The 14,146-nt window shown below is 53.3% G+C and overlaps 1 protein-coding gene across 2 annotated transcripts; it reads right to left on the bottom strand.

Annotated features, from left to right (window-relative positions):
* Positions 1-1,452: 1,452 nt before the first annotated feature.
* Positions 1,453-11,442, bottom strand: TREML2 (triggering receptor expressed on myeloid cells like 2). 2 transcript variants are annotated; one of them, XM_036086911.2, is made up of 5 exons: positions 11,191-11,303; positions 8,675-8,995; positions 4,843-5,257; positions 3,681-3,787; positions 1,453-3,373 (listed from the first exon to the last, which is right to left on the bottom strand). In XM_036086911.2, the coding sequence occupies exons 1-5, from the start codon at positions 11,249-11,251 to the stop codon at positions 3,279-3,281; spliced, it is 999 nt and encodes a 332-aa protein (XP_035942804.1). In that variant the 5' UTR covers positions 11,252-11,303; the 3' UTR covers positions 1,453-3,278. The 2 variants fall into 2 exon arrangements, with proteins under 2 accessions (XP_035942804.1, XP_035942806.1); XM_036086913.2 differs by lacking the exon at positions 3,681-3,787 and having other exon boundaries at positions 3,311-3,373; positions 11,191-11,442.
* Between the last annotated feature and the right edge of the window lie 2,704 nt (positions 11,443-14,146).

Genomic DNA, 14,146 nt, shown 5'->3' with positions numbered 1-14,146 from the left:
GAACAGAGGTGCAGGAAATGCCCCTGGCAAGGGTGGGAGAGAGTGAAGCTGGGGACATAACCGGCAGGGTCGGGGGGGGGGGGGGGAAGCGGGTAGAAGATAGATGCAGAAGGATGGGACCTGGTGGGGGGGTCTCCTCCTCCAGGCCACCCCATGTCCCCAGCTCTCAGCCTGCCATAATCACCCCATCAGCATTTGTCAAAAGACCACCGTAATCAAGCACATTTTAAGGAATAATTGTCATTAGAAGAGCTACAGAAAAGCTATCACCACAGGCTCTTTACAACCGAGAAAGGAGAAAACCCCGTGAAAATGCAGCGTGGCAGGTCAGGTTTGCGGGGCACAGACTGTGTGGTGGAGATTAGCACAGGACGCCGGAAGTGCCCGGCGACAAAGCCAGGATGAGAAGGACAGGCAGCAGGCCTGGGTGTGCAGCGTTCTGAGGACAGGATGCTCTCCCGGATGGCAAGGGGGTGCAGGGGCTTCAGACCCTGCAGCGGCCGGTCGGGGGTGGGGGCGTGGCGGGCTGCCCTGGGAGGGGCCTGGCTCTCTGCAGCTGGGGCAGCCCCCAAAGGGGGCCGGCAGAGGAGGCCTTCCTCTCTCACTGCTCCCAGCAGTGGGGCAAGTCCATCAGCCTGAAGGAGGAGCATCCACCGACTCAGTATGATGCAGCCATGTGGGAGAACTGTGACCCCAGGCTTGCTTGCTGGCCTCCCCGCGGGGGCTTGTGTGTCCCACAGTGACGGATCTGCCTGCCACGCTCTGCAGAGCAAATCCCCCTCGGTGCTGGGTTTTCTTTCCGTGTCCTTGCCCTTCCCAGGTGTGTCCTGTCGTCACAGCCCACTGCTCAGGAGGCTTTGTTGCCTTACCCACTAAAGGCAGCAGCTGCCCCGGCCTGTCTTGATAGCCCCACCTGCCCTGCACCTGCCTGCCCTCCGACTGCCGCAGCTCGGGGTCCACCTGCAGCTCCAGGGAGAGGAGGAAGAACAGTAAGGAGAAAATGAGAGGCTGGGGCTTTGAGGAAAATGTCCCAGAGCACTGGAGGTCCAAAGAGGCCACCCAGGCCCATCGGAGGTGGAGAGCTGGGGCAGGGGGTCTGGACCCCTTTCTCAGAGCCCTGTGTCCTTACTGTGGAGTTCATGTGGGAGCAGACTGCGTGGGTGGACACCTCGTGCAGGCTCACCCCATTCCAGGAGCCCCTCATCCTGGGCAAAGAGGGATGGTAGGTCTCCTAACAGCTTCCCTGCCTAGCATCAGGGCACAGCCAAAGGCCTCCACCTGGGTCCAGCCCCCACCACCTGGGGCCTGACCATGTGCCCCTCTACCCTCCCTGGCCCCTTCCAACTGAGGGCAAAACAGAGAAATAGGGTCCAAAGGTCTTCAATGCAGACAAAGCCCACTAGAGCTATAGAGGAGACCTTGAGGACCAGCAATCACGAGGCATTAACTCAGTTGTGTGAGGTTCAGGTCGCTCCATTTTATCCTGAAAGCAGTCTTGAGAGGTAGGAGTTAGTGTCCCCTTTCACAAGAGAGGAAAATGAGACCCGATAGGGTTAGTGACTCGCACACGGTTACACAGTGACATGTGGCCTCACTGAGTCCCAGTCCTGAGCCCTCTGCGGCTCTCCCACAGGACATCCTGTTCTCAGACGAGGCAGGGCTGTCAGCGTGCTGTTGTAGGATCTCGAGTGGAGGGGGGCTCTTTGGGAGCTATTTTCCCCCAGGGAAGTTAAGCACCCCCCCGCCCCCCCGCCCCCCCAGTTAGACACCAAGGTCGTGGCCACACCCTCCTGCTAAGAAGGATGGATTTCATTTTGTGTGTGTGTGTGTGTGTGTGTGTGTGTGTGTGTGTGTGTCCTGGCACCAAGCTTGTCCATTCCTCAATCTGAGTCTCTCCTCTAGTGCCCTCTCCTGGACGTAGGACAGAGGTGCCTCCTCCCTGCTGTCCCCCAGAATTACCTCCTGCCCCTTCCTCTCTCCCCGCATCCATTCTGGAGTGGCCCCCCAGCTACCCATCAAGGCCCGGGCTGTGTCACTCTCTTGACTGTGACATTTGCTCTCACACCGGGGAGGTCCCTGCCCCGGGGCGCAGAGTGGAGATGTCACATCCATCCTTAGGTGCTTATTTCAGTTGCTCCAGGCTGGTGGAGGCCCTACTCCAGGGGACAAATCCAGCCCATATTCTCCAGTCTTCACTGTGGAAGAGGCCAAGTCTGAGCCAAGAGCCAGTGAAGCAGAGGCCAGACTCCTAGGGCCATTGGACCCCTGGTGAGGCTCCTTGGCTCCATCCTCCCCACCTCTTCCCCACCCAGGCGTTCCTCCAGGCTGTGCTCTGCTCCAAGCTGTGCTTGCTGGGTCACAAGTAGCTCCTCTCTTCCCAGGGGACGATGAGTCCCGGGGGAAGGTGGGTGATCTACTCTTTCTCGGAGCCGTGACCTCCCCTGCCACGGACTCCCGAGGGCCCTCAGTCTCCTATGGGAGCTCAGACCTGGAGCTTGGAACTGGGGGAGAGAGCCCCGAGTGCAGCCTCTGCACGCCAGTCTCTGGGCGACCTGGTCACAGCTTTCCAGGGAGGGCCGGCCAATGGGTAGCACCAGTGGGAGGGTGGGCTCTGCTGGCTTCCAGGACTTGAGGGACAAGCAGCTGCCGTCAGGACAGGGCACATCCAGACGCCCATCAGAGGACGCAGGGCCCTGAGGGTGGGGGACTTGGACCATTCTGGGGTCCCCTGTTGCCAACACCCCTGTGGACCTCCAGCTCTTAGTCGCTGTTCCTTCCCCTCCAAGACGGGGCCCTTGACACACTGGTTGCCTCTGGGACTCTTTCTTCCCCAAGCCCAGGGGAAGCTTGAGGGGAGCAGAGGGAAGCTGAGGACACAGGGTTCCAGATGGGGAGAGGACCTCTGTCCCCCTGTCTTCTCCCCCCCTCTGCTCCATAGCAAGGGGTTCCGAGGCCCATGGGACCTGGAGCTCTCTGTGTACAGCACCATCAGGACTTCCCCGCCACCCAGCTGGGACCCAGGGCTCTGTGGCTCTGAGCAGAATCCCCTCGGTGGCTTCCCCTGGGGTTTCCTGCCTGGTACTCCCCATTCTGGGGGCTGTCCCAGGTTCCCGGCAGCTCAAGGCGACTGAGCAGGTGAAGAGCAGCCTCTGGTTCTGGGGAGGCCTGAGTCCAGCCTTGAACAAATCCTCAGCCTGGCTCCAGTTCAGACAGGTCCCCATCTTCACCCTCCTCTGGCCTCCAAAGGCCCCTCCAGGAGGAGCTCACGCACTCCATAGTTAAGTGGCCTCAGACCAAGCAGGCTTCCACGGAGGCTCCAGTCTTCCAAGTGGGTCCCTCCAGGGTCTAGCAGGATCATTGCACACCCTGTAGCCTGTGAGGACAAGGAGAGAGATGAAGAGGGGCAGGGCTCCTGCTCTCTCCTCCTCCCATGATCCTGGGCCAGTCCATCCCCTCTTCTGGCTCTGCCCTCTGCTTCCTGCCAAGTCAGCCCCAGAGGGTCATGGTGTGCTGTTCCTGCCTGCCCACCCTCCTCCCTCGCCTGGGTGCCAAGTAGTCTTTGTGGCTGGACCCAGGGAAGGACATACCGCCTGGGGACAGAGTGCAGTCAGGCGCTTTGGCAAGTGTATCAAACCCCAGTGCTCTGCCCTCAGGAGGCTGGGAGGGTGGGCTGTACTCACTTCCCATGTGTCTCTTCTTCCAGAACCCATAGACCAGGATCAACATCACAGACACTGGGAGGAAGATCAGCATCCCCAGGAGCACAATGGGATATGAATCCTGGTGCCTGAGGGGACGGGACAGAGCAGGGAGGAGGTGAGCACCCAGTTGCCCCCACCCTGACCCATGTCTTTCTGCATGCCCCATGAGAGGAGCCCGGACCTGGAGAAATCTTCACAGCCCTGCTGGGAGTGTTTGCCTCCCTTTCTTGGGGACCCAGCTGTAGCAGGAGGAAGTGAGGAGCTCAGAGATCAGGGGAAGAAGTCCCAGGTGGAGGGGGGCATCTTTCCACTTTAGAGCCTCCCCTCCATTGTTCCCCCAATCATGACTGCATCGCTGAGGATGAGAACTCTAAGAGACTCCCATTTGTGACAGATGAGACTGAGAGTCTTGCTCTCCTCATAGAGAGAGGCTCTCCTTGTGGCCCTTCCCTCCTTTGTCCTCTGAAGCAGATGCGGTAGGTGCACGGCCTGAATCCCCTTGCACCAGCCCTCAGCACCTCCATCTAAATTTTTTTCAGCCTGAGGACTTTCTCCTGTTCCTAGAGCCCTCATTGCTACCCATGGCAGGCAGCCCCCCACTGATGACCAACACGAGTAGTGTTGGTGCAAGAGTAGCTGTATCAATACCCCAGCTCCCTCACCCTTCAGCTGGGAGTCCGATCCTGGGCCCCAGAGCCTCCCCTAGGCTTGAGCTCCACTGCCCACAATGGTGGCCGGCTTGATTAGGTTCTCTACCAACTGTTCCTCGTCTCCCTTCCCCACACTCTTTCCAGTACTCCTGGTCCCAGAGGCTGCTTCTGGGGGAGCCCAAATTAAAGCACCCACCATTTCCCACTTCCTACCCCAGAGCCACATCCTTGTCCTGCCCCAACCTTCTCCTCTCCATCCGCAGACTCTTACACTGACCCGTCCCCAACCCTCACTTCTTACTGCCATCCTTTATGTCACATCTCCATCCTGGCATCTGGCCTCCTACCCACCTCCCATTCAGCAGCAGGCCAGACTGACTTCCTGCAAAGGGAAGCTCTGCTATAACATCCGCACCTTGAGGTCTGTTCAGGCACCAATTATTGTTGCCTTATCTGGTCAAAAGTCACCCAAGCCCAGGACCCACGGGTACCTGATAGGGGATAATTTGTTGAGGAGAGCCCCGCTAGTATGACACATTCCCGTGGTGGGCGATCGGGTGCGCAGGTGCCCAGCCCTGGTGGACATGGATGCTGGGCCAGCAGAGGAGGCTCTGGCATCACTGGGAGACACAGTCACTGTCTGGGATTCCACGGTCCTCCTGGGCCCCGTGGCAGAAGGGCCAGTGCTGGTGAAGCTGAAGCCCGTCATGGAGGTCAGTCTGATGGACTCTGAGGCAGTGGGGGGCACGAGTCTGGTCAAGGTGAGGAGGCCAGGTGTGAGCACTGTCATGCTGGTGGTGAAAGGGGCATCAGGGCCTGAGGTGGGGGCTGGGCCCGATGTGACAATTCCACTCTTGAGGATATTGGCCAGCTGTCTAAGAGGAGTGCTTCTCTTGGTCGTGGAGGCTAAGGGGCCAGAGAGAGAGGAACATTAGACTGAGTAGGGGGCCTCACTGATGGGAGCAGATCCTCATCTCCCCTCCTTGACCTTAGACCCAGGATTCTGCTTTGCTGTGTGACCATATGTGGGTTTGCCAGGGAGAAGAAGTGGGCACAGTAAAGAAGGAAGAGACTCTCACAGTTTCTTTAACCTACCCTGTCAGGCCAACTTCCCTCCCAGCCCCCATCTCTCTAGTGGCTTCCAGACCCTTCTCATTCCTGTGCGCCAAAGAGATCTCTTCACTATGATGTTGAACAGGGACTTTTCCAGATGCTCCATAATTGGTGACCAGGGTCCAGAAATGAGGACAAAGAAGCATCGAAGGCCCACATTCCGAAGAATGCCTCCAGTAGCAGGGTCAGATGCCCTCCTTAGGAGCTTACGAAGAGACACCTGCTCCTATCATCCAAACCCTCAGCCTTTTACCTCTCCTAGGAGGCTGGCATTTGGATGGTGGAAGAGGAAGGGGTTGTAGGAAGCGTGAGGTCCCATTTGGGGCAGTGTGGTGGAGTCTATCTCCGCAGAGAACGAGAGAATTGGAGAGAGATGGTGGGGGAGAGAGAGGGCTGGCACAGGCTGCCACATCCCATGACTGTGCATGGCAAGGACACACTCCTGAGGGCCAAATGGCCACCATGGAAGGTACCCATCTTTCTGGGCAAGGGAACCCAGAACAAGCGGCATTGGTAAGAGTGGGGATGGGGAAGAGGCTGACCTGGAGCCAGACCTCCCTCATCACCCTACTCAGCAGTAGGGAGACCTCAAAGACCCTTCAGAGAACTCACATGTAGGTGACTTGGGGGAGCCAACATTTAGACACCCACCTTACAGAGGATCGCAAAGGGCTGGGTAGAAAAGAGTAACACCCAACAGAAAGAGAACTACAGCGGGCAGTGAAGTCACACAACCACTTCCCTTTCTTCATTCCTGCCTCAATGCACCAGGGGATTGGAAGGAGAAAGCAGGACGAGGTACTGAGAAGAACCCCACCTTCCCCACCTGCCGAGATGAAGGAGAGGGAATTAGGCAGCAGGCTAACCTCTTCCCTACTCTGGGTGGCTTGGGCCGTAACGTGTGGTCTTTAAGAAGGAGTAGAAGAGCATATATTGCTAGAAGATTAGAATTTTTACATGGGCTGAGGATTTTTTATTTCCTAATAACTGAAAAGGTCTGCAAAGTTGGAATCTCCCCAAATGGTCTTTAAAAGGTAGACCATGGGATTTGACAATGGAGGGGGTGGGGGATATGCAAAAAAAAAAACAAAACCATTTCATGTTTGTATCCCTGCAAATTAAGACTTCGATATACTTGGTTTCAACTATTCCTTGGGTCTAAAGCAGAACCGGAGAGGGGGAATGAGATTTGGCCCCACATCTTAGAGATAGCAGTTGCCCTAGTTCAGACACAACAGAAGAGGGGGGGTGCAGGTGGGTCAGGGAAATGGGGAAGGGTGAATAACTCATGTCATCATCACTGGCTGCTTTTTTCAGATTCTCTTGCTGGTTCCTCACCCTTTCCTATCATATAAATGTGGGAGGACCTCAGGCTTGGCCCGTCTCTCTTTTTCTACACTGAAGGGAGAACTTTTACATCCCCTTGATTTTTTAACAGCTTTTTAAAGATATTATTCACATTCCATATACCACACCCATTTGTAGCACCAAATTCAATGACCTTTAGTATATTCACAGAGTCGTGCAGCCACCACCAGAGTCATGCAGCCAGTCAATTTTAGAACATATGCATCATCTCCAAAAGAAATCCCCACCCTTTAGCTATTACCCTCTACCTCCCTTTCTTTTCCCCCAGCCCTAAGCAACAACTAATCCTCTTTCTGTCTGTATAGATTTCTCAAATCCCCTAGACTTTAAACTATCTTCACAGAGGTGTGCCTGTGTGGCTCAGTCAGTTAAGCATCTGACTTTGGCTCAGGTCCTGATCTCAGGGTTGTGAGATGGAGCCCCTTCTCCCTCTGGCTCCCTGTTCAGTGGGCAGTCTGCTTCTCCCTCTCACTCTGCCCCTGCCCTCCCCTACTCGTGCTTGCTGTCTTTCTCTCAAATAAATGGATAAAAAAAATCTTTAAAAAAAGAACCAATAAAAATAAACTATCTTCACAGAGATACTTCCAAGTATATTCCCAGCTCTGACTTCTCACCTGAGCTCCAGGCTGATATATTCACTGCTGATCCATTTGCCCACCTGGAGTTCTAGGAGGTGTCTTAAACTTAACATGACCAAAGACAGCTCTTGATTTTTCTCCTCCAAACTGGCTCCTCTCCAGAGTCACCCTACCCAATAAATGGTACTGTCATGCACCTTGCTGATGGAATAGAAAACCTTAGAGTCACTCTTGATTCCTCCCTTTCGTTCACCTCCTGTCTTACCTCCAAAGTGTACAGGGTGGGCACGAAGTCTGAACATCACAGATTTGAAACCTTCCACTTCTCTCCACCTCCAGGGCCCACGTCCTACTTTAAGACACTGCCATTCTCGACCAGAATACCCACAGTGGTCTCTCTGCTCATCTCTTACCCTTCCACAATCCATCCTCCACACAGCAGCTGTTATAATCTTAAAGACAAGCCACAACACACCCCTGTAAACTCTCCAGTACTTCCTATTGTACTTAGAATAAAACTCAAACTCCACATCATAGACTTTAGGGCTGCTGTTTGACTCTCCCAACCTCATCTCCTGCCACTGTGCCCCACACTCAATATGGGGCAGCCACACAGCCCTGCCTTATACAAGCCCAGCTCTTTCTCACCTCAGGGCCTTTGCACATGCAGTTCGCCCCGCCTAGACTATGAAGCACCCACATTTCAAGAGGGCTAAAAAGCTCTCCTCATGCAAGGCTCTGCTTGATGTCATCTGCCAGGGAGGTCCTCTCTGGTCTCTGGTGCTTCAATAGCTCCCCCACCACTGAGTTACTTTCTAGTTTGTCACACTGTTTGATTTTCTTAAGAACATTTATTGTTATCTACAATTATTCGTCTGATGATGTGCGATCACCTGTCATCTCTCATAGGGCAGGACTGCGTCTAGTCCCTGGCATAGAGTTGGGACTCAATGAATATATATTGAACAGATGATGGAATAAAAACAAAGCACAGAGAGCCCTAAGTTTGAATCTTATCTCTGCCACTTGCTAGCTCTGTGACCCTGGGCAAGGTCAGATCCACAGAAGGCTTTTTAGATCTCATTTTCTTCATTGGGGAAGTGGGGGACAATAATGCCCATGAAGATGTCAGTAAAGGAACCATGAGAACCCTGTGGCACAACACGCCCACTGATGGATGATTCTTCTGACTACCTCTGCTGCGAGTGGAGTACGGGGCAGGGAGGACACCCTTACCCTCCCAGTGCCCTGCAGGCCTGCTCACCTGGAGACACTTCCAGCAGGAAGCCCATCAGAGGGTACAGGGTCCCAGAGCTATTGCGCATGCACCAGTACCGGCCGGAGTCCTGGCGCCTGAGGGCCGCCATGGTGATCTTGACCGCCTTGGCCTTGGCATCATCCTGCAGCAAGTAGCGCGGCCCCTGCACCCAGCCCCGGGCGAATCCAGGCTCACATCTCTTCCTCCTGATTTTGCACCATACCTTGCCCTCCACGTGGTTTTTGCGGCTCTTGTAGGAGCACTGCACAGATAGAGTCTCCCCTTCAAAGTGCTGCACTTTAGTGTACACGTTCTCGGCAGGGACACCTGGGGAGACACTGCTGGTGAGCAAGGTCTGGTGACAGATGCATCTCGAAGGTCGGGGTGAGGGGAGAGGAGGTGGATACTGTCCTGCTGTTATGGGACTCAACAGTTTCAGGGAGAAACACAGCCCTACTCTGAAAGAATTTACACCCCCCCCCCATCCGATTAGAGGAGATGCACAGGCCCTGCTAAAAACTAGCTCCCAGTCCGAGGGGGGAGACACAGGCCACTCCCTCAGGGAGCTTCCAGTCTGTTGGAGTAGACACTAGTCCTGCCCTCTGGGAGTTCCCAATCTGATGAGAAAGACAATAGTCCCATGCCCTTGGGGGAGTTCTAGGATGAAGATACAAGGCTAGCCCTCAGGGAACTCCCAGTTTGATGGTGGAGACACAGGCACAGCCCTCAGGGAGCCCCCAGGCTAATGGAGGAAACTCAGCCCTTACACTCAGGGAGCTCCAACTGACACAGCCCCATTTTTCATGGTATTTTCTAGCCCAATGGGAAGATACTAGCCCCATCTTCAGGGTTTTGTGGGAAAGACCCGGGTCTTGTCCTCAGTGAGAGAGATACACAGACACAAACAGAAGTCACAAAGTTATAAAATTCCAGAGCACAAACAACTTAGATAGATAAGAAAATCCAATATTTGAAAAAATGAAGAGTAGTTATTTATTTCACAAATAAGTCCATCATAGTTATCTTTTAAATAGCAAGTTGTCGTAGTTCATTTTAGGTACTATTTCATTTTAAAGCATTCTAGTTGCATAAAACCCAGAGATTAAAAATGACCAAACATGCATCTAAGTTCCCAATGGAGTGCAAACCGAAGAACTCTACAATTATTCACTGTTCGTCCACAGCCTGTTACAGTCTCCGCCTAGAAATAAGATGTGGTCCGTGCATTTCACAATCCACAGCTGGCAGGGAGAGAGTAGAACTAGGGGTAGGGGTGGGGAGTCAGGGGACAGGGAGAGGGACAAAGCTATGATGGGCTCCCTCCACTCCACTGCCCACCATACCTCAGCACTTACTCCTCTCACACCCCCCACAGCCTGCCGTCAACACACACACACACACACACACACACACACACACACACGTTTCTCCCCAGCAGGACAGAGTGCAGAGCACACATTTTGGAGTCTAAATAAATATGGGTTCAAACCCTGGTTCCACCATTGACTGTGTAAGTAGACCCCATAAGTCTCTGTTTCTTCATCTGTCTCGGTTTGGCTGTGGGAACTGGGCCTCAGGACGGTGCCTGGAAGGTAGCTGGGACTCCACGTGCTTCCTTTTCTCAAACGCAGGTTGCTCCAGACTTCTCCAGTCGAGCCCAGAGCTGCGATAGCCAAGGACCCCGCACATGACAGGAGACATCTACCTGCTTCCAACTCAGCTGCACCACAGCTGAGGCTTGGGGTAAGGTAGCACCCTCTCTGAGCATCCCTTTGTCCCGAACAAACTAAACAGAATGACCCAACTCAGTGATTTGGTGGGTGGGAGGTTTGGGGAACCCCAGGATTGCTCCGCACAGGAGACATACTTCTGCCCTGGCAGAGGGAGAAGGATCTCTAGGAGAGGTGCGGGGTGGGGTGCCCTTGGGAAGGGTCTGTGTTCGTTTGTGCCCACCTTTCACCCCCTCACAGGCGGTGGCCAGAACTGAACAGGAAAGGGTAACTTGGTGGCCATGGCAGTAAGGGAAGCAGGATTAGGGGAGGCCCCCTCAAGGGGCATTTAGTAACTATGGGGTGAGCGAGGTCTTCAAGGATGGCTTCCCCTCAGGACAGGGGGTAGTGGCCCAAGCCACTTAGCCAGTTAAAACACACACACACGTGATGCAATGATTCATGTACGCACCAAACAGGGCTTTCTCGACAAGGGAAGGAGACTTTTTGGGTGAGGAAATCAAGTGTCCATGGTCGGAGGTCCTGACCAAGCCTGGCAGATGAAGGGGCCCACCCAGAGAGGGTCCAAAGCTTTATCTTAGTTTGTGAGTCCTGTGTTAGCTTTGCCTGGGGCCAGATAGTGGGACGTGACCTTCTTACTGGTTAGGAGCCACTAGGTCAGCCCCATCTCCTCTGCCTTCTCCTCCAACCCCACAAGGCATGAAACGAGATTACTGGGCAAGGAAAAGCCGGGAGGGAGAGTCCCGCAAAAGGCCATCCTCTCCTCCCCGGCCAGCTCCTCTGCCCTCTCACCTGAGACAGGGCCCTGGAACCACAGCAGCGGGGGCAGAAGCAGCAAGAAGGTGGGAGCCATGGCTCCATCCAGCTGGGGACAGTCGCAGGCCAGCCGGGGGCCGGGACACCTCGAATCCAGGTTTAGGGGCCCAGGCCAATGCAGGATGTGCCACTTAGGTCTGCCAGGGAAGGACCTGGCGTTCTGAAAGTGCAGTTGCCCATTTAGGGAAGTGAGGAAGTTGTGGGACCCACTGTGATCAGCAGACCGCGGGGCCCCGCAGAGCCTACGGAGGGCGGTGCTGGATGCTGTTTACGCCCTCTTCCCCGAAACTTCAGGCAGGTGTGGCTGCTCCACCCAGTCAGCCCCCCACACCCCGCCCCCCAGCCCAGGAAGGGTTCTTGGGGTCAGAAGACTTCCCATCCTCTCCAGTCCCCCCCTGGAAACAGGCCCGGTGGGGGTGTCTCCTAGCCTGAAGCAGGGGATTGGTGTAGGGGGCTGGGGTGAGTTTTCTGGACCCTCAGCTGCGGACTCCCTGGGATTCCCTGGGCTCAGAGACCCAGGGTAGGGGCTGGGGGCTGGGACAGGGCACCTTGGATCCTAGGTTTTCACCAACACACATTCGCAAGGAGGTTCTTGTCAACTCCATTCATTCATCCACTCAGCCCTCACTGATGTGCTCCTTATGGTGCCCCGTCTCTCTTGCCAAGTTCCTGGCTGGTCAGAGCAGCCCCTCTCGCTCACACTGGCAGAGAACCCCTTCCGTGCTCCCAGGCGATCTTATTTCTGTCACGGTTAGAGTGTCAGGGACAAATGATGCAAATTGTTAAGGCTCAGAGCATAGTTTGGGCTCAGGGAGGGGCTTCTGTGCTGTCACACGTGAGGGCGCGCGCGCACGCGCACCCCCCACACACACACACAGAAGCTGTCTCTCCTTTTGACTACTCACTTGTCTCCTTATCTTTATCCCTCTCTCCCGTTCTCCTACCATCCCGTCTAATCACCCACCAGCTCCCCCCCCGCCCCCCGCGCCCCGCGCCCCGCCTCCCCCTCGCTGGCTCCCCCTCCCCCGCTTCTCCAGAAGCCACGCCCCCAGCCCCTCGGCCCCCGGCCTGGCCCCCTGCCGCACGCGCATGCCCACTCAACTTCCTCTCACTCAACCCTATCTCGCCCAGACAGCCGCCTGGCTGCAGCCGAAATGACCCAGCATTTGGCCCAAGACCCCACCCTTCACTCAGTCCGGAGCTCTAAGAATCAGAAGGACAGACTTCTGACGTCCAGGAGCTGTGTCATCTGCTAATTGGGGGCGAGGGGGGCCTACACGATTAGGTGTGCTCCCCCTACTCACCTATGCCAACTTTCTTCTCCTTAGACAGGGCTCACAGTAAAAGTCTTCAACTGAGCTTGAACTCGCAAATCCCAAAACAAGGAAGCTTGATCTTTGCTGATTCCAAACTTTCAGTCTCTTAACTTATTCTCCGTTCATTCATTCATTCGTTCGTCTTTACAGTCTTATGCACCACTCGAGGCGCCAGGTATATGGGGTAGAGGAATGAGCTACAGTTGTCACTTCAGACCTCTCAGCTCCCAGAAGACCTGTTACACTTTCTTTATTCACCCTTCCTGTTTAATATGCCTTCCCAGTGCTCAGATCCCTGCGTTCAAAGGCTCTCTGCCCTCCCAACGCATCTTCCTTCCTTCCTTTCCTCCATTCCAGTGGTTAAGTGGCTTCAAGACTGGGGAGTTCTATTTACCTCTTGTGGGGACTTATTGCCTGGAATCACAGTGATAACTGTGACGATAAGGCCATAAAAACCCAACACTCTCATTCCACTGAGAGAGGAAATATAAACTGGATTCAATGTTTCTTGAGGGAAATTTGGAAGGATTTATCAAAAACTCTAAAAATGTGTATACATCAGGCTTTTATGTACAAGACAATTTAACACGGCACTATATTTTTTTTCTTTACATTTATTTTCCCATTAAAAAACTAAGGTCTAATTTACATAGAGTAAAATAACCCTTTCCACAAAGAAAACTCCAGACTCAATTTTCTTCAACTTCTTTAGTGAGCTGCACCAAATACTTAAGATGGAATAACACTGATGTTACAGAAACAGTTGAAGGTAGAAAAGGAGACATATCCCAACTTGATTTGTAAAGTCAGAATATCCTTGACATTAAAACCTGACAAGGACATTATAGGAAAAGAAAAGCACAGATGTGCGTGCCTTATGCACATAGATAGAAACATCTCTAACAAATCACAAGTAAATCAAAACCATCAATGTATATAATAACATAAAACAATATGACCAAGTAGGGTTTATCTCAGGAATGTGACCTATGTTCAACACTTGAAAATTAGTCAACCTAATTCACCACATCACCAAAATAAAGGATAATTATGGGATTATTTCAATTGATGCAGAAAAAAGCATTCGCACTACTCCCCCCACCCCTACCACCACCAATTCTTAATTTAAAACTCTCAGCCAAGCAGCAATAGAAGAGAATGTCCTGGCTTTAATAAGGGACATTTACCAAAAACCTACCTCTAACATTATATTTATGGCAAATTTGTTGGCTGCACTTCCCTTAAGATCGTTTGTGGTGGACATAGATTCTGAGAGCTCAATGCCCTGGCCTTGCTAGATGTTCAGTGTTCTGAATATGACTCTGGGCTTTTCTTGTTTTATGGATGTGATATCTTCTTCTGTTCCCTGAAACATTTATCTTTCACTCACAGGCAATTATCCTGTTTGTTCAATGTTATTTTTTCTTAGACTATGAATTTCATCATGTATAGAGCAAACAGAATAATGGATCCTTTGTCACATTTTATTTGTGGACAAAGCATTTTGGAATAATTGTCTTCTGCTCACATTTTGGGCTGCCAAGGCATCTGCTTTTGCCATGTTGATTGCATCTGATTTTTTTTTTATATATAACTTCTAGGAATTCCTCAGTTTC

This window comes from Halichoerus grypus, chromosome 9 (genome assembly GCF_964656455.1).
Source record: "Halichoerus grypus chromosome 9, mHalGry1.hap1.1, whole genome shotgun sequence".
In the NCBI taxonomy this organism is placed as follows: Eukaryota; Metazoa; Chordata; class Mammalia; order Carnivora; family Phocidae; genus Halichoerus; species Halichoerus grypus.
The sequence above is the reverse complement of the archived record's forward strand: the minus strand, read 5'-3'. Positions and strand labels throughout refer to the sequence as shown.

What these genes read in the sequence shown, in the direction of transcription:
- TREML2 (XM_036086911.2), bottom strand. Translation starts at nt 11,251, where the DNA reads ATGGCTCCCACCTTCTTGCTGCTTCTGCCCCCGCTGCTGTGGTTCCAG. An exon ending in GTTCCAGGGCCCTGTCTCAG is followed by an intron (nt 8,996 to 11,190) that starts GTGAGAGGGCAG and finishes GTGTCTCCCCAG; the next exon opens with GTGTCCCTGCCGAGAACGTG. An exon ending in AACAAATTATCCCCTATCAG is followed by an intron (nt 3,788 to 4,842) that starts GTACCCGTGGGT and finishes CCGTCCCCTCAG; the next exon opens with GCACCAGGATTCATATCCCA.